This window comes from Herpailurus yagouaroundi, unplaced genomic scaffold (assembly GCF_014898765.1).
Source record: "Herpailurus yagouaroundi ecotype Mexico unplaced genomic scaffold, PumYag 185, whole genome shotgun sequence".
NCBI lineage: Eukaryota > Metazoa > Chordata > Mammalia > Carnivora > Felidae > Herpailurus > Herpailurus yagouaroundi.
This window is the reverse complement of record NW_024412416.1, coordinates 3,160,556-3,180,620: the sequence shown is the minus strand read 5'-3', so window position 1 is coordinate 3,180,620 and position 20,065 is coordinate 3,160,556. Positions and strand designations below refer to the sequence as shown.

General features: G+C 45.7%; 1 protein-coding gene across 2 annotated transcripts in view; it reads left to right on the top strand.

Annotated features, from left to right (window-relative positions):
* The window catches only part of ADAMTSL3 (ADAMTS like 3), a 369,755-nt gene that overhangs the window by 240,922 nt on the left and 108,768 nt on the right, over window positions 1-20,065 (top strand). For both annotated transcript variants that reach the window (XM_040493500.1, XM_040493501.1), the window contains one exon: window positions 13,207-13,493. In XM_040493500.1, coding sequence (XP_040349434.1) covers window positions 13,207-13,493 — 287 coding nt within the window. The remainder of the gene's footprint in view (window positions 1-13,206; window positions 13,494-20,065) is intronic.

The following is a 20,065-nucleotide window of genomic DNA, read 5'->3' as shown; positions in this document are numbered from 1 at the left end:
TGATCTAGAGGAAGGGGGGGGGGCGGTCACAAGAAGTGGGTAATGCAGGAGAAGGAGTAATGAGAAGAGGAAGGAGGGGACACAAGGAAGGACCACAGTTGTAAAGACCAAGGCAGTATAGGGTTTAAGGAGAGTTGCAGATCTCATAGAAAGCCAAGGAGAAGCTATGTGGACTGAGGAAATACTATTTAGATGGACAAGAGTCTTTTCCAGTTAATGTTAGGGTAGGATCACTGAAAGGGTAGAGAAGTAATCATTGTAGAGATTTAAGAAACGGATTCCCAGTCAGAAGGAAGTGGATATTTGACGACTGAAGAACGAGTAAAGATTGGTAGTCAAGTTGATGGACAGAAGTCGTCATATGTATGTTTGATTTTTAATTGTTTTTATTTGAAGCTAGGATGACCTTAAATATATTAACAAGGTAATAAGGATCGTACGCCAGTCAGTTAACATGTCTGCACCTCCCAACTGTACAAGAAGGATATTGGGCTCAGCGTTACTGGAACCTTCTCCCCACTCCAATCTCCTGTGATTCTGTAAGCGAAGGGAAGAGAGAGATTTGAGACACTCAAAAGGGAGTGTGGTTGTCATGCCCAGAAGGCATGGGGTTGTCAGACTGGGGTGACACATCCTACCAGGTTCTTCTGTCCCCAGAACACAACGAGATCATGATGGCTACTCCTGTGTATCCTCTCTTGGCTAATGGGATTGCTGTCCAGTTCCCCAAACCGCAAGCTTGGAGTCATTCTTGCCTGTCTCTCATTCTTCCTTTATATGTCGTTAACCACCGGCTGTGCCAGTCATATCCACCAAAATCTGTCTCCATTCCAGCTCCTTCCCTCCCACCATCCTCTCCAGGTCCTGAACTCACCCTTCCAACAGCCTCCCGCTTCGCTTCCCCCTCAGTCCCTTCGAACCTACCCATCCCACAGCTCTTGGACTAGACCAGCCAAGGCACAAATCTGATTCTTTCCTTCCAATGTTGCGAATACCCCAGAGGTTCCCCATCACCCAAATATTTACACTCGTTCACAAGGCCAACCAGACTTAGCAGGGGCCATCCCCCTTCCTGGCTCCCGGCCTCATCCCTAACCACTTTCTTGCTTTGCCTTGAGTGGGACGTTCCAGCCACATGGAGCTGCTGGTCGTGCCTGGCCTTCGTGAAGCTGCCACTCACGTCCACGCTCCCCTTGTACTAATTTTCTTATTTGAGTGTAGGTGACGCACTTTCATCAGAACCACTTGTGGTGCTACGTGATTGCAGATTTCTGGGCCCCGCGTGGCAGACGCTGGGGGGTGGGGCTTAGTCACTAGAACGTTTTCGGCTCTGCCAGATACCTTTTGGTGTGTGTGTGGTAAAACATGCATGACAAAATAGGTGCAAGGGATGAAGAGGTGCAAACTTCCAGCTATAAAATAAACAAGCCACGGGGATGAACAGGGAACAGAGTCCATCGTCGTCTGTAACTTTGCATGGTGACCGACAGTGCTGATGCCCATCGTGGGCATCGTTTCGTAACATGTAAAAATATCAGCCCGCCCTGATGCACTCCGGAAGCAGCTAGAATGTCGTATGTCAGCCGCACTTCAATTTTAAAAATTACCTCTTTAACCATTTCTAAGGGTACGGTTTAGCGGCCTTAAACTACACTGATGCCGTTGTGTGACCAGCCCCACCACCCACCTCCAGAACCGCTTCATCTCCCCCAACATACACTCTGTACCCGTTAAGTGCTAACTCCCCATATCCCCCTACTGGCCCCCCCCCCGCCCCCAGCACCTCGATTCGACTTTCCTTCTCTATGAATCTGCCCCCAGCGTTTTTCGCAAGCACCCTAAGTGACTGGGGAGGGAGCATCCGAGTTTGGGAACCACTAGATCAGAGAGTCCGAAGGGTCCCTTTCAAGGTCTGAAAATCCCATCCATTTTCTCCTTTTCTAAATTTTTTATTTTTATTTATTTATGTTTAATGTTTATGATTTATCTATTTATTTCTTTATTTCTTTATTTCTTTATTTCTTTATTTATTTATTTTTGAGAGAGAGAGAGCGCAAACAGGGGAGGGGCAGAGAGAGAGGAAGGCACAGAATGAGAAACAGGCTCCAGGCTCTGAGCTGTCAGCACAGAGCCCGACGCGGGGCTCGAATCCACAAGCTCTGAGATCATGACCTGAGCAGAAATCAAGTCGGACACGCAGCCACCTGAGTCACCCAGGAACCCCCCCCTCCCTGCCCCGCCCCGGTCTACCGCCATTCATTTTATTGGAAGGGGCAATACCATGTAAGCTCCAGGAGGTCTGGGCCTCGAATTCATTCCAAGCCTGCTTATCCATCAGTCTGCCTGCCTTTGCTGGTGGTTCCCTCCTCCCCTGACTCCCTGAGCAGAGTTCATGTGCCCTTTCCTGCAGAAAGACCCCACTCGTGTCTCTCCAGCATGGAAGAATGAGCCTGCACGCACCTGTTCCCGGCCTCCTCCCCACTTCCTCTCTCTCTCTCTCTGTCTCGCCCTCCCTCCCACCCTCTGTGGTCGCTATGCAATTTTCCTTTATAATTCACGCTGCTGGCAGGTTCTGGTGTGTTCCTGGCTGTCTAGTGCGAAGTTTATAGTTTCCTCCGTCCCACCACTTCTGACTCCGTCCATTCCCTCCATTTCCAAACAGGACCGCAGCATACCTCAGCTTCCAGTTCATCCCTTTATAACCGCTGTCCTTTGTGGTTTGGGGATGCTCCCTTGTTGACAACGGAGGGGAAGGCGAACGCAGCTATATTTCAGATCCCTCGAGCAAAGCCTGCCAAACCCTCCTGGAGAAGATAAATATTTCTGCCTCTGTGGTTTCCCGTGGCCTGGGCTCTGAATTTACACAGGGAGTGGATGTTCTAAAGCTTTATTTTTTTTTTTTAATTAGGAAAATAAAAATTACAGCTTATAAAGCTAAGCCAGGGAACTACAGTTTTGACCTTCTTAGCTTTCCGCTGGGGAACGTGTTGACAGTCGATACGGTTATCCTTGTTCTCAAAGGCCTTCCCGGGAGGCCTGCGACTTTCTTTGGGGTTCGCGATGCTTCCGCAGCTGGGTCGCCCCATTCTCCCATTTTTCATAGACGGAAACCAAGGAAACAGGGCGGGTTTGGAGCGCTTTGGGTGTTTTCCTCACTGCTGTGTTCGCGTCTCCATTTGTGGAAGCTGTATCTGCTACCATCAAAGTATGTCTTCTTTGAGACATCTGGTTTTCCTGCAAGAGCAGTAACGGCTAATACTGAGGACATCGTTTGTGCCAGGTGCCTATGTGGTGGGTTAGCTCACTTAATTCCAACAATGTCCCCACGAAGAAGTGTAATTATTACCCTCACTTTAGCGGTGAAGAAAGCAAGGCACAGAAGAGGTTAGGGAATTGCCCAGCCCTTCAGGGCTGTTAAGTGGTAGACGGTGAGTCTCTGGCACGTGATTTTAGGAAGCGCTTTGGTTTTGCCTTAGGTGACCTGAATTCAAGCTGCGCGCATCCGTAGGTTGGTCCGAGGACCTGCCTTCAGGACCTACGCGAACTTGAGATGGTCTTGAGATGCACACGGGCATCAGAAGAGCCGCACGTCAAGTACGTGGGATTGTGTGCAGGCCTGCTGGCCACGCCTGGATGCTGACGTCCGGAGTGTGGGGAGGGGCCGGTGGGGGAGAGAGGCTGGTAATGGCAGCAAGGATACAGCGGGGAGCTTAAGCACGTCTTGGAAAACTTCTCGGTTCACTAAGGAACTGGGACTTCGTTTGGAGAAAGTGGGAGGTTTTCACAAGTGAGGCCATCATGATTACACCCTATTTTATTTATTTATTTTTAAATTTTATTTAAATCCAGATTCGTTAACATATAGTGTGATAATGGTTTCAGGAATAGGATTTAGTGATTCATCGCTTACATACAACACCCAGTGCGCGTCCCAACAAGTGCCCTCCTCGATGCCATCATCTGTCTAGCCCGTCCCCCACACCCAACCCCCCTTGAGCAACCTTCAGTTTGTTTTCTGGATTTAAGAGTCACTTATGGTTTGCCTCCCTCTCTGTTTTCTTCTTAGTTTTCCTTTCCTTCTGTGTTCATCAGTGGTGTTTCTTAAATTCCATGCGTGAGTGAAATCATATGGTATCTGTCTTTCTCTGACTGACTTACTTCGCTTAGCATAATACACTCTAGTTCCATCCATGTTGTTGCTAATGGCAAGATTGCATTCTTTTTTTAATGTTTATTTATTTAATGTTTATTTTCATTTATTTCATTTTATGTTCATTTATTTCAGTTTATGTTCATTTATTTAATGTTTACTTATTTTGAGAGAGAGTCAGAGAGTGTGAGTGGAAGAGGGACAGAGAGACACAGAATCCGAAGCAGGCTCCAGGCTCTGAGCTGTCAGCTCAGAGCCTGATGTGGGGCTTGAACCCATGAACCATGAGATCATGACCTGAGCTGAAGTTGGACGCTTAACTGACTGAGCCACCCAGGTGCCCCACAAGATTTCATTCTTTTTGATGGCTGAGTAATATTCCATTTGTGTATGTATGTGTGTATATATGTGTGTGTGTGTGCACACGCACCGTATCTTCCTTATCCGTTCACCATCATGATTACATTTTAGAAAGATCTTTCTGGCTGTCTGCAACTTGTTTCTAATCATTCACTATGATTAAAAAAGGAACTGTGGAAAATGTCAAATTACACATCTCTGTGTAGACTGGACACATTTGTTGGGGTGGAATTTCTGGGCCAGGAGGCACATCGAAGGCATTGAATTTCTTTGGTCAAATTGCATTTCCGAAATTCAGTACTGATTTGCCATCCAAAGCAGTCCTGAAGCCCACCCTCTTTCCCACACGTCCATCAAAATGAGGAAGTTTCCTTTCTTCAAAAAAAAATGCTATTTTCTAGTACAGTTGACTCTTGAACAACATGGGTTTGAACTATGTGGGTCGACTTACATGTGGATTTTTGCAGTGTGGCACTGTAAATGTGTTTTTTTCCTTATGATTTTCTTTCCTTTTCTTTCTTTTTTTTTTTTAGAGAGAGAGAACACACATGTGTGCACACACATGCATGAGCAGGGAAGGGACAGAGGGAGATGGAGAGAGAATCCCAAACCAGCACAGAGCCCAGTGTGGGGCTTGATCCCAGACCATGAAATCATGACCTGAGCTGAAATTAAGACACGGATGCTTAACTGACTAAGGCACTCAGGCGCCCCCCCCCTTATGATTTTTTTAATAGCATTTCTTTCCTCTACCTTACTTTATTGTGAGAAGACAGTATATAATACATAGGACATATAAAATATGTGTAATTGACTCTTTACGTTATGGGTAAGGGTCCATTGGGTAAGTGTTTGGGGAGTGAGAAGTTGTATGTCGATTTTTGACTGTAGGCAGGGGGATGAGGAGAGGGTCAGTGTCCCTAACCCCGGAGTTGTTCAAGGGTCAGCTGTATTTTCTTTTTAATTTTTTTTTAACGTTTATTTATTCTTGAGATAGAGACAGAGCATGAGTGGGGGAGGGGCAGAGAGAGAGAGAGAGAGAGAGAGAGAGAGAGGGAGAGGGAGACACAGAATCCGAAGCAGGCTGCAGGCTCCGAGCCATCAGCACAGAGCCTGATGCGGGGCTCGAACCAACGGACCGCGAGATCATGACCTGAGCCGAAGTCGGACGCTCAACCGACTAAGCCCCCCAGGCGCCCCAAGGGTCAGCTGTATTTTTTAAAAAAAATTTTTTTAATGTTTATTTATTTTTGAGAGACAGAGACAGAGAGAGGCAGAGCCTGAGTGGGTGAAGGGCAGAGGGAGAGGGAGACACTGAGTCTGAAGCAGGACCCAGGCTCTGAGCTGTCATTACAGAGCCCAATGTGGGGCTCGAACTCACGAACTGTGAGATCATGACCTGAGCCAAAATCGGACGCTTAACCGACTGAGCCACCCAGGCGCCCCAAGGTCAGCTGTATTTTTAACGTTTTCGTGGTTTACCTTTAACTTTGACCCATGGAGAATTTACTCTGACGTGTGGTGTGTGGTGTTTGTCTAACTTAATTCTACCTTGAATAATTAACAAGCTGCCCCGCACCATCTAGTGAATAATCTAGTGCTCATGTTGAGGTCACAGTGCCTTCATTGTGTAAATGGACCACTCCATCGTCAGTGCCAGAGTATGGGAATTATTGCAACTTTTTAGAACTTTTTTCTATCAGGTTCTGCGAGGGCTGTCTCATTGTTATTCCTTTTAAACGGCTCATGACGGTCCTCAACTAATCTCCCATAAAACCTTAGAGTTGTCTTGTCTGTTTCCAGCCTCCTTCCCCCTAAATCGGATCGGAACTGCGTCCATTTGCTAAATCAATTAACGGGGGATGCACATCTTTAGTGTTGAGTCTTCCCATTCAGAGGCATGTGCTGTTCTGTCCAGCGAATCAGATCTCTGGGGTCAGAACCCCTTCAGTATTTTGTGGTTTTAATCATACCAGCCCTGTGCTTTTTTTATAGAGTTTTTATTCACAAGCTCCGGTGTTAAGCCTCAGTCTTTTTTATCTGTAAAATCAGGACAATAACAGTACTTGTTCATAAGGTTGTTGTGAAAATTACATTAAGTGATAAATGTAATATTCTTTGCACGGTGCCTGGCAATGAACGCCAGCAGCAAATGTTGGTTGAATTTTGAGAAACCTGGTAGTTTTAGGATAGATGGATAGGGACTTTGTTTTTTATTATTATTAGAGAGAGAGAGCGTGCACAGACATGTTGGGGGGGCAGAAGAGGGAAAGAGAGAACTTTAAGCACGCTTCACGCTCGATGTGGAACCCAACTCAGGGCTTCATCTCAAAACCCTGGGATTATGACGTGAGCTGAAATTAGGAGTCAGGTGCTTAATTGACTGAGCCCCCCAGATGCCCCATACATAGGCACTGTTTCATTGAACTCGTATTTTTTTTCTAAAAATTTTCAATGAACTATACTGTTTTCCATAGTTATATCATCATTAAAGAATCACTTCATCTTCTTTCCTAAAATTTGTACCTTTTACCTTTCCTTATCTCATTTTGTTATTCCTTATACTTTTTACATTTCTGAAGATTGCATTTGTATCCTGTGTAGGTTTTGAAATTAGAGTCTTTGTATTTTAATAGGAGAGTTTAATTCAGTTAAATTTATTATGATTGCTGATAGTTCTGGCCTCCATTTTTTTCTTTTTTTCTCTTAAGGTTTATTTATTTTTGAGAGAGAGAGAGACAGCACGTGCGAGAGAGAGAGCATGAGCAGGGGAGGGACAGAGAGAGACACACAGAATCCCAAGCAGGCTCCAGGCTCCAAGCTGTCAGCACAGAGCCCGACGCGGGGCTCGAACCCACGAACCGTGAGATCATGACCTGAGCTGAAATCAGATGCTTAACTGACTGCGCCATCCAGGCACCCTGTTCTGGCCTCCATTTTAAGTTATCTCCTTGTTTCTCATAATTTTCTAGATGATGCATGTTTTCTGGATTCATTTTCTCCAGTAACTGGAGATCAGTCCTCTGTGATTTCATCTTTTTCTGTATTTTTTTTTTTTTATCACCAACATCCCTTTTCTATTGACTTCTCCATCTTTAAAATGAGTAAGTTGACGGGGTGCCTGGGTGGCGCAGTCGGTTAAGCGTCCGACTTCAGCTCAGGTCACGATCTCGCGAGATCTCGCGTGATCTCGCGTGAGTTCGAGCCCCGCGTCAGGCTCTGGGCTGATGGCTCAGAGCCTGGAGCCTGTTTCCGATTCTGTGTCTCCCTCTCTCTCTGCCCCTCCCCCGTTCATGCTCTGTCTCTCTCTGTCCCAAAAATAAATAAACGTTGAAAAAAAAAATAAAAAAAAAATAAATAAAATAAAATGAGTAAGTTGACATAGCTGGCTTTCTTACCAACCTATTTCAAAGCTCCTGGTTTCTAAAAAGAAGTTTTTAGCCAGGTGTTTTCCTTTTCTATGGCTGCAGGAGCAATTTACCACACAACTAGTGGCTTAATAAACATTTGCTATCTCAGTTCTGTAAGTCAGGAGCCCAGTAGATTGAAGTGGTTCCTCTGCGCTGGGTCCCACGAAGCCAAAATCAAGGTGTCTCTCAGCCTGAGCACCTGTCTGGGGCTCTGGGGGAGAATGTGCTTCCAGTCCTATTCAGGTAGTTGGCAGAAATCAGTTCCATGCAGTTGTAGAATCAAAACTCCCAGGGGCGCCTGGGTGGCGCAGTCGGTTAAGCGTCCGACTTCAGCCAGGTCACGATCTCGCGGTCCGTGAGTTCGAGCCCCGCGTCGGGCTCTGGGCTGATGGCTCAGAGCCTAGAGCCTGTTTCTGATTCTGTGTCTCCCTCTCTCTGCCCCTCCCCCGTTCATGCTCTGTCTCTCTCTATCCCAAAAATAAACGTTGAAAAAAAAATTAAAAAAAAATAAAAGAAACTCCCATTTCCTTGCTGGCTGTCGGCCAGTTGTTCTCAACTTCAAGGGGTCGCCTGCACTCCTTGGCTCCTGGCCCCTTCCGTCTCCCAGCCAGCAGCAGCTGGGGTACCTCTCGTGCTCTGAATCTCTCGTGCTCTTTTCCTGCATCTCTCTGACTTCAGCCAAAGGAATTTCTGTTTTTCAGGACCTGTGATTAGATTATCCTGCTAGGGTAATCTACTTATCTCGAGGCCCATAACCTTAACCATATGTGCAGAATTCCTTTTGCCATGCAACATAACATATTCATAAATTCTAGAGACTAGGGTATGGGCATCTTTGGGGTGGCCATTATTCTGCGTGAAACACATAAGTTTTTTTTTTAATTTTTGTAATGTTTATTTATTTTTGAGACAGAGAGAGACAGAGCATGAATGGGGGAGGGGCAGAGAGAGAGGGAGACACAGAATCGGAAGCAGGCTCCAGGCTCTGAGCCATCAGCCCAGAGCCCGACGCGGGGCTCGAACTCACCGACCGCGAGATCGTGACCTGGCTGAAGTCGGACGCTTAACCGACTGCGCCACCCAGGCACCCCAAGAGCCAATTTTTTTTTTTTAATTTTTTTTTCAATGTTTATTATTTATTTTTGGGACAGAGAGAGACAGAGCATGAACGGGGGAGGGGCAGAGAGAGAGGGAGACACAGAATTGGAAGCAGGCTCCAGAGCCGTCAGCACAGAGCCTGACACGGGGCTTAAACCCAGGAACCACAAGATCATGACCTGAGCCGAAGTCAGATGCTCAACCGACCGAGCCACCCAGGTGCCCCTAAAACTCTAAGTTTTTATGTTCATCATTTTTTATCACTTTTTCCTGGGAGACAGTGTGCCTTTCCAAGCTGTATTGTAGGCACTTTTTTTTTTTTTAACATGTTTTATTTCTGAACACTTTGTCTGTTTGTCTCGTGTTAGAACCTCTACTTGAAGAATCCAGGCAACTTCAATATCGGATTATTTCAGTTTTCTCTCATTTTGTCTCTAAAAACTACCAGGGTGCCTGGGTGACTCAGTCAGTTGAGGGTCTAACTTCAGCTCAGGTCATGATCTCACAGTTTGTGGGTTCGAGCCTCACGTCAGGCTCTGTGCTGACAGCTCAGAGCCTGGAGCTACTTTGGATTCTGGTCTCTCTCTCTCTCTCTGTGCCCCTCCCCTGCTTGCATTCTGTATCACTCGCTCTCTCTCTCCCTCTCTCTCTCTCTCTCTCAAAAAAAAAAAATTAAATTAATAAACTTAAAAATAAAAACTGCCATTTAAAAAAAAATCCGTTTTGAAGAGGTAGAATTTACATACAGTAAGCGGTGTCTGTTTAAAGTGATGAGTTTTAACAGGTGTAAACAGCCACCCAGCCCCAGCCTCAGGCAGGATACCGAACACTCCCATCACCCCCAGAAGGTGTCCTTTGCAGACTGTTCCTCCCTCCCCCTGCTCCAAGTGCTTCAAAAGCTCCCCTCAGGGCCCCTGCGGGGCTCAGTCACTTAAGCCTCTGACTCTGCATTTCTGCTCAGGTGCTAAACTCACATTTGTTGAGTTCGAGCTCCCGTGTACTGACAGCACAGAGCTTGCTTGGAATTCCCTCTCTCTCTGTCTCTCTCTCTCTGTCTCTCTCTCTGTCTCTCCCCCCACCCCGTCCCCTCCCTGCTCATGCGCTCGCTCGCTGTCTCTCGAATAAAAAAAAAAATCTTTGTTTCAGTAAGCACTGAATGAGTGCTGGTGGCTCATGAGGCACCTGGGTGGCTCAGTCAGTTGAGCATCCAACTCGTGAGTTCAGCTCAGGTCATGATCTCATGGTTCATCAGATCGAGCCCCATGTCGGGCTCTGCACTGACAGTGTGCAGCCGGCTTGGGATTTTCTCTCTCCCTTCCTCTGCCCCTCCCCTGCTTGTGCACGTACTCTCATGCTGTCTCTCTCGAGATAAATAAACATTTAAAAAATAAATAAGTAAACAATACTAATAATACATAAAAAATTGAAAAAAATCCACAAAGACCATCATGCTACTTTATACATAAAGTTTCTGTTGCCATAGCTCCCCTCCCCCCCTCCCTTTCAAACCACTCGTGGCTAATTTGGACAGTTCTCACATCTGGTTTTTAAGAGGACCCCTAAAAGGGTCTCTGAAAGCCAACTTGAAAGGTCCAGGACACCTTAGGAAAACACTGGATGTGACCATCACTTGCCACGTTGGGAACTGAGGTGAGCCTTTCCTCCAGCCCCATCTTCTAATGGGGCTCTGAATCACAACAGACACAGGGGTTCCCTGTGAATGAAAAGAATCTACATCTCAGTTTTCAGTTTTTATCACTAAGGAGAGAGGAGGGGAAAAGAAGGTGACCATAAACGTACAGTGTGCACAGGGGCGCCTGGGTGGCTCAGTCGGTTAAGCGTCCGACTTCAGCTCAGGTCATGATCTCGCTGTCTGTGAGTTCAAGACCCCGCGTCGGGCTCTGTGCTGACAGCGCAGAGCCTGGAGCCTGCTTCGGATTCTGTGTCTCCCTCTCTCTCTGCCCCTCCCCTGCTCGTGCTCTGTCTCTCTGTATCTCAAAAATGAATAAACGTTAAAAAATTAAAAAAAAAAAGTACAGTATGCACATGGTTAGAAAATGCAAGGCTTTTAAAGCTATAAACAGAAAGTGGAAGCTCCCACTCCACACACTGGCACGTGCGATCGATCGCTTCCAGAAAAGAGACATTGTACATTGTACGTAAGTCATATACAGGTATGTGTGCTATAAATGTTTTAATTAAATAACATATACACTACATATACATATGCATGCCTTTCTGTGTGTATTTAGACAGAAGATCCCAGTATATGAGCCATCCCACACTTACTTCATTTAACTCTCTCCAAGAGGAGACTATTCCTTCTGAATTAATAACAGACACACCTCCTTCTTTTAATTGACCTCATGTTATTACGTTGTATGTATATTACATTGTATCGGTGCCTCGTCTTAAATTTAATCAGGCTTTTTCTTTCCAGTTCTACCGGGGAAAAACAGCAAGGAGAGAAAAGACCATGTTCAAATATTATGCCAATACTCCTCTCTGCTGGGAGGTTGGGCGAGCCCTCTCCTGGCCTAGGGGAGGGGAGGGAGTTCTCCACCCAAAGTTTTCAATGCAGTAAATAGAATTTGGAGGGTTTACTGTTTGCATGGCTCTTTACGGGGCTCATGTATCCCAGCGGTGTCTCCTCCTGCTGATTGGATTGTGGACAAGGTGATGAAGTCTTGTCCAGGGAGAGAAGGTTGGAGGACTCTGAGAGACCCTTACTACCCGTTCTGAGATTTTGAACATGAACCCTTGGAACTATATCTTAGCCGTTTTCTGAAGTGACTTAGTACGTTATCCTGTGAACAGAGATCTGCGTTCACTTTAACTCAGGAAATGATGCACGCCATATTCCCCTCTTAGGCATTTGTAGTATGCATTCATGTATCGTGGTCTTTGGAAAAGTTTTGCAGTAATTAAACCTGTGGAGCACTATTGCACCCATGGTTTCCCCAACTTACATTGGCTGGGCTCTTCCTTGCCTGTCACTTGTGAATATCTCACAATGCAAGTGTTGCTTCGGGATGACTTAACTAAGCATGTCCCTGCTGAGTCTCTGCTTTTCAGTTCAGTGCAGGAATCAGTAAACGTCTTCTGCAAAGGCCCAGATAGTAAAGATTTTAGGCTCTGTGGGCCAAATAGTCTCTGTGGCAAATCCTCAGCTCTGCCATGTAGCATAAAAGCGGTCATGAACAAGAAGTGAGCAAGTGACCATGGCCATATTCCAGTAAAACTATAATTATGGATACTTTAATTCAATCTTGTGTCATTCAGAAAATATTACCCTTCTTTCCCACCCCCAACCATTTAAAACTATAAAAGTCATTCTGTAGTCTGTAGAGAAACAGGTGGGCTGGACTTGACCTGTAGGCTATAGGTTGACAACCTCTGATTTAGTGGATAATAATTCAGAATCCGAAATAAATACTTTATTCAGCCATATTGTATCTAAGATATTTTCAAGAAGATGAAATTCAGTGTAGTGTAGTTGAGGACAGAATATGAAAGCTTCATCTACCCTACAGAAAACACATATTATCTTAAATATTGAGAGTTTAATAAAGTCCTACCTGTTAGAGGATAAGCCTGATAAAGATTCATTGAATAAATATTGATGAAAATTCTCCGTATTACAAAAGAACTCAGATTAGAAATTATCACTACATAATGGTTTATTTATGACCAAATTTTTGAAAAGCCTAATTTTAATGATGTTATACAAAGGTGATAGCACAGCATTTGAGTTTTAAAATGGAGGCAAACTTTTGGGGCACCTGGGTGGTTCAGTCAGTTAAGTGTCTGACTCTTGATTTCGGCTCAGGTCATGATCTCATGATTTGTGAGTTTGAGCCCTGCATCGGGCTCTGCGCTGTCAGACTTGGGTCTCTCTCTCTCTCTCTCTCTCTCTCTCTGTCCCACCCCTGCTCTCTAAATAAGTAAATAAATAAGCAAACAAATAAATAAAATGGGTGCAAACGTTCACTAGATCTCCAGTGAAAAATCCTTTCTGTTGCTAATAAGATTGGACAATTTGTTCATGACCTAGTTGAGCACCAGGAAAAATAAACAGCGTTTCCAATGTCCCGAATTCCCTCTGAGCGAAGTTATCTCTTCCCTTCAGGGAAGGCCTGTCGCTCCTGCGGGGCCGGTGTATAACGGGGACTCCTGGGTCTTCTGTAGGTTCATCCCAGAGCCCTGGTCGGCCTGCAGCACCACGTGCGGGCCGGGCGTCCAGGTCCGGGAGGTGAAGTGCCGTGTGCTCCTGACGTTCACGCAGACGGAGACCGAGCTGCCTGAGGAAGAGTGCGAGGGCCCCCAGCTGCCCACCGAGCGGCCCTGCCTCCTCAACCCCTGCGACGAGAGCCCTGCCTCCCGCCAGCCCGACGCCTCTCCCCGGGAGGACAGCACGATGACCTACCACTGGGAGTACGCTGGCTTCACCCCTTGCACGGCCACATGCTTGGGAGGTATTGGATTCTCTCTGGGGGGGTGGGGGGGTGGGGGTGGGGGAGGGGGACAGGGGCGTCTTGTGTTGCTAATAGTTTGAGAAACCACTGACTTGGCTAAGCCAAACATGCAACTTAGAAAAACCTAAAGGAGGTAAAGTCATTCGAATAACTGAAAACTATGCCTTCTCTGTCTTTATTTTCCATTGTGATTATTCCAGGAAGATAAAGGATAGTGTGGCAGTATAGCCTGACCCCCCTCCCCCCCCCCCCAAAAATGTTATGCTCCTTTGGCCTCAGCAAATGTATAAATGAGGTGGGGAAAGAGGCCACTGATTAATATGGAATAAGTAGGGGAATGCAGAACTGGTAAGTCGAGGCAATCTCACCCGTAAGTCAGTGTTACAAACTGAGGTGGCCTGGGATTGCCATTTCTGATGGGACTCTGTCAGGAGTCACCCTCATACCTGCACATTGGGCTGGAGACCAGGGAAGAGCACACTGGTCACTCTGGTTTATGTGTGTGCACGTATGTGTGTGTAATGTGCATAGCCAGTGGGCCTGTTAGGATTAGGAAGTGCTAATATGGCCAGGTGGCCTCAATAGGGTGCAAGTTGGCACCAAGATTATTAAGCCCTCCAGGATCCAAAAGAGAGTTGATGAGCAGAGAGCAGGAGCTCAGATAGTCATTCTCCAGGGCTCTCTTTTTTGGAAGGAAAAGATAGAAATAGTTGGAAAGCTAGCTCTTCTGCCGACGTGAAGGAGACTCATCTGATCAGGACTCCAGGACCCCTGACACCCTGACCCTGGATTCCAGCACTTGTGGCAAACCCTGGTGGCTAAATGTGCTCTGACTTCAGGGGCGCCTGGGGGACTCGGTCAGTTAAGCGTCCGACTCTTGATTTCAGCTCAGGTGATGATTTCACGGTTTGTGAGTTCGAGCCCCACGTCGGGTTCTGCACTGGCAGTGCAGAGCCTGCTTGCGTTTTTTTCTCTCTCTCTCTCTCTCTCTCTCTCTCTCTCTCTCTCTCTCTCTGCCCCTCCTGCATGAGTTCTTTCTTCTCTCTGTCTCTTTCCCTCTTCAAGATAAATAGATAAACTTTAAAAAAAGTGCTCTGACTTCAGGCCCAGCCAATGGTGAGAAGAATACAGGAGCTACTGCCTTAGAAGGTGGTTAGTTTAGTGAGTTCGGGCCCTGCGTCAGGCTCTGGACTGATGGCTCAGAGCCTGCTTCCGATTCTGTGTCTCCTTCTCTCTCTGCCCCTCCCCCCTTCATGCTCTGTCTCTCTCTGTCTCAAAAATAAATAAACGTTAAAAAAAAAAAATTTAAAAAAAAGAAGGTGGTTAGTTCAAGTGTATGCTCCAGCCCTCCTGGTGCCCCTGAGCCCATTACTTGGAGTTCCCTATCAGGTATTAGAGCTCGTGATCCTGTCACTGTACCTGAGCCCCTCCCTCTTTGTCCTCCCGGCCCTTAAGTGAATTCCCAGTCCTTCCCATCCAGTCTCCAAGACTTGGTGGTATTTGGCTTTGTCCTGTCCTAATTCAACCTCTAAACCCACCTATCCTGACACAGACACCTATTCTCTGACATTGCCAGCCTGCAGTAGACCCAGAGGAAGTGGCATATGTTTTAGCCCAGCCTTCAGCTAAGCTACTACCTTTCACATGGAGTTATGCACGTAGGATTTAGAACAGGACACTTGGCTGCTCCCAGATTCTCTCTGCTCTCTTACTTGCTTCTCCCTGGTTTTTAGAAGCCCACCCAACTGACTAGGAATTCAGATTTTCTTACTCACCTGGACCTCAACTGGCTGCTGTGTCTCTTGCCTCCAGGGCACATAGTCTCAGCCCCAAGTCCACTGCACACCTATGCTGCCGCTCAGAACGTAACGCCTGCTCTGAGTTCAGCACCCTGGACACCACCCTTGTTATAGCTTGGAAACCTTCACGTGAACATGCCCTTGGAGACAATAGGAACTAGTACTTTCCTGATGAGTCTTGAGGACCCCTCCAGAGGTAGTTGCCGAGATGCAAAAATGGTCCCCCATTCAACTGCCGTTATAGATGGCTGGAACTTCCTATGACATTCCTGGAAAGTATCAGCTATCTCTACCACTTCTGAACCAGCATGTTCCTGCAGTATCACCAGGAGCTGTGTCTTTTATTATGAGAGCAGAAACAAATCCTGCTGTCGCTTGCACAGCCTCAAATCTCTTAATCTCAAAACTCTTGAACGTTGCCTTTGGTAGAATTACTATTTCATCTAGTACTCTGCTATCCTTGAGTTTAGTTTTTTTCCCTGACTGGGAAGGCCCCTCGATTTGGGGAAGCATGGCATGTTGGGTCCTCAGAACTAAGAGAGCAGTTGGAGTTGCCCAAGGAAAGATGACCAGGCGAATTCTGATTCAGTTGGCGGAGTCTGTTGGACCTCATCTTTGATAGATAGATAGATTGATTGATTGATTTTGAGGGGGGCGGGGAAGGGAGAGATGGAGAGAGAATCTCAAGCAGGCTCCATGTTATCAGCACAGAGCCCAACGCAAGGCTCAATCTCATGAGCCGTGAGATCATGACCTGAGCCGAAATCAAGAGTCAAACGCTTAATTGACTGAGCCATCCAGGCGGCACTAGACCTCATCTTTGAGGCTTGGTACCAAGATGTTAGAATCTGCTGTTGTGCTGTCTACTGAGGTAGCTCTAGGAGGCACCTCCAGGATGGCCGAGCCTATGGGAATGACTTTCTTTTTTTATTTGCTAATAGTTTTATTGAGACGTAATTCACATCCCATACAATTTATGCATTTGAAGTCTTTATTCAATTTGGTGGGTTTTAGTATATTCACAAGGTTGTGCAAACATCTTCATAATCGGCGTCACAGCACTTTACCCCCACAGAACCCTGTACCCTTAAGCAGGTCACTCCCCATTTTTCCTCAAACCCCCATTTTCCCTGCCAGTGGCAGCCCCTGGAAACCACTGATCTACTTTCTGTCTATTCTGGACATTTCGTATAAGATGAATCACATAATATGCGGTCCTTCGTGACTTTTACTTAGTATAATGTTTCCGGTTGAGGTCCATCCATGTTGTAGCATGAATCAGAACTTCATTCCTTTTTATGACTAATACTCTTCCATTGTAGGGATAAACCACATTTTGCTTATCCATTCATCAGTTAGAAATTTGGACTCTTTGCATGTCTTGGGTGTTATGAATAATCCTACTATGGCCATTCAGGTACATGTTTTTATATGGACATATTTTTTCATGTTTCTTGGGTATGTATCTTGGAGTAGTAGAATGACCTTTGAATCCACTTAAAACATACAAATTTGGGACGCCTGGGTGGCTCAGTCAGTTGGGCATCCTATTCTTGGTTCTGGCTCAGGTTGTGATTTCATGGTCGTGGGATCAAGCTCCATATCAGTCTCTATGCCAAGTGTGGAGCCCGCTTGGGATTTTCTCACCCCCCACTTCTTTCTCTGCTCCTCCCCTGTTCATATGCATGCATGCATGCATGCTCTCTCTCTCTCAAAATAAATAAATAAACAAACTTAAAAAAATACAAGTTTTGTGAAACCTGGCTAATTGAGTTTATCCTTATTGGCCCTGTGGACATTTGGGCTGACTATGAGAAGACAGAGCACCTTGAACATGTCAGAAGTGCAGCTCACTGTGCAGATAGCTGATGTGGAGTGCCCGTTTATTGTCTGGCATCCTCTTGTGAACTTGGAACACATTTTACAAGTTTTAACAGAGATCAAGTTGGAAATCTTTCAATACTCAGTTAAACAGCAATTTTGCCTTGTGAGAGTGCATTGTATTGTGCAATCCTAGAATAATACCATTTAAGTGAACCTTGGATACCCACTAACCCAAATTTTACAGTTAGGGAAACCGAGGCTCAGAGGCCATCATGCAGTCCCAAACAGAAAACAGTTCTCATCCTTTAGAGAGAGCTGGCCATATAATGGGTGCATATAATAAGCCTTTTAACTTGGCAAAAAGTAATATTTTTAACTTTTGGGGTTTAAGCTTAAATTTTGCTTTTAAATAAGTAAATTCTGTGAAACGTAAAGGGTAATGCTTGAAACCAGGATCCTCAATAAAGACAGGGAAGCTCATTCCTGCTCTGTGCTAGACTTCATGGCTCTGGGTTCTGGGCTCAAAATCGGGATATAAAATGAGTAGCACACAGTCCTTCCTTGACTTGATGGTGCACAGCTTTTGGTTGTCTTGCCTTTATCGTCTTGACCGTACTAGCTACATACAGTGACACTTGCCTCTCGGTGATCCATTTTAATGTGGTTTTGGAGGCTCAGCCTCTACAAGTCCACTTCTGTGTGATTAAGAATGTTGGTTTTAACCCTCCCCTTGCACGCGAGGAGAGTGGGTCTGCCATAACTAAAGACCACAGGAAGATAGCATTTCCACAGGCACACAGCCGTTTCTCCAGCTTCCTATTTCTGGTAGAAAAAATAATAGATGCAAATGACAGATTCCTGCAAAGATCGTATCCTGATCCTCTGTGTACTTGTATTTTCCAACTAATCTTCATATCATACGAGAAACAAAAATACATCTGTTTGTTGTAATTGCTGGTACTTAGGAATCTTTCCTAAGTCGGCTTTCATTTTGGAGTGGCAACAGAGAGTTCTTTTTTAGTTCCTGGAAACATGAAGAATTCAGACATTGGATTTCCAGCTTCCACAGCGTATATACGTATGCGTGCAGCATAGTATGTGTGCACGTGCGTGCGTATATACGTAGACCTCCCGGAAGATGTGCCTGCCTTTGTAACACCCCCTGGTAAGGTTTTGTAATTTCGTACATCATCAACATTCCTCACCAGAATTTTTCTTTGTATTTTATGTTATTTGTTGCATTTAGGCCCTTTCATTTTTACTTTTGTATTTTTAAAACAATTGTTTAATGTTTATTTTGGAGGGAGAGAGACAGAGACAGATACAGAGACAGAATGTGAGCAGGGGAGGGGCCGAGAAAGAGGGAGACACAGAATCCGAAGCAGGCTCCGGGCTCCAGGCTGTCAGCACAGAGCCCAAGGCGGGGCTCGAACCCATGAACCGTGGGATCATGACCTGAGCCGAAGTCAGATGCTTAACCCACTGTGCCACCCAGGCGTCCATACCTTTGTATTTTCTAACAGCACAGGCTAGGAGCAGATTCATTGACTTTGAAGCCTGACCCCACTTTGAACCCTAGCCCTGCCACTCTCTTCAGGCTGTTATAGAAGTTTGTAGAGGCTCATTTTTGTACAATGAGAAGAGCCATACCTCCTTCATGAGGATTAATGAGGGGATTAAGTGTCCTCATGTAACAGGATGATGTTGGAGAACTTCTTAATCACAGTGCCTGGCACATGGTATAGAATAAGCATTAGTGGGATGATTAATTTATAATATAATAACAACAGGGTGTTCTTTTTATAATGCCGCCATTTTTTCTCTTTAAAAAATCTGATTAAATTGCTGAACCCCCTTTTATTTCTTTTTTTTTTTTAAGTTTATTTATTTTGAAACAGAGAACACAAGCAGGGGAGGGGCAGAGAGAGAGAGAATCCCAAGCAGGCTCCACACTGTCAGCACAGAGCCTGACGTGGGGCTCAAACTCACAGACTGGGAGATTGTGACCTGAGCCGAAACCAAGAGTCAGATGCTTAACCAGCTGAGCCCCCCAGGTGTGCCAAATTGCTGAGCTCCTTGATGCATCTACCGGTTTTAAGTTCATTCTTACCAATTCTCTTAAGTAAAATAACCATCTCTAATTCATGATGATTTTATTTTTCCCTTTCAAATAGTTATTTATCTTATTTGAGCCTTTTTAATCTTATTTCATTGTCTAGAATTTCAAGAACAATAATAAATAATGTGGGCAGCACCAGCCCTGCCACCTCGCCTTTGTCCTGACAGTTAGCAGGCACCTCCCCGTTGTTTCATTTAAAAACATTCTTGGGGCGCCCGGGTGGCTCAGTCGGTTGAACGTCCAACTTCGGCTCAGGTCACGATCTCACGGTTTGTGGGTTCGAGCCCCACATCGGGCTCTGTGCTGACAGCTCAGAGCCTGGCGCCTGCTTCGGATTCTGTCTCCTTCTCTCTCTGCCCCTCCCCGCTTGTGCTCTGTCTCTCAAAAATAAATGAATGTAAAAAAATTTAAAAAAAAATTCTGCAGATATCTATTGCACGTTTCTTTGTGGTAGGCACCAGGCTGGGTGTCAGTGACTCTAAGTAGTTCCTGCTTTTGGAACTCAAGTCTAGTGGGGAAAATGCACTGATCACATAATCACCCACATGTGTAAACCACAGCTGGTTATAGCAAAATAAATGCATGGTGCTAGGAAAACATATAATAGGAGGAACTTGACCTAATTAGGGAAGTAAGGGAAACCCTCCCTAAAAACAATTACACTTGAACTTAAATATGAAAGATGGGGAATTGCTGAAGCAAAAGAGGCGTTGGAGGGGGTGGCCCGGAAAGAGTTCCCAGCAGGTACAAAGTCCCTGGGTGGCAGGAGGGTTCATGGTCCATCCCCAGAGTGAAGAAGGCAGGTGCGGCTGGAGTAGTGAGAAAGACAG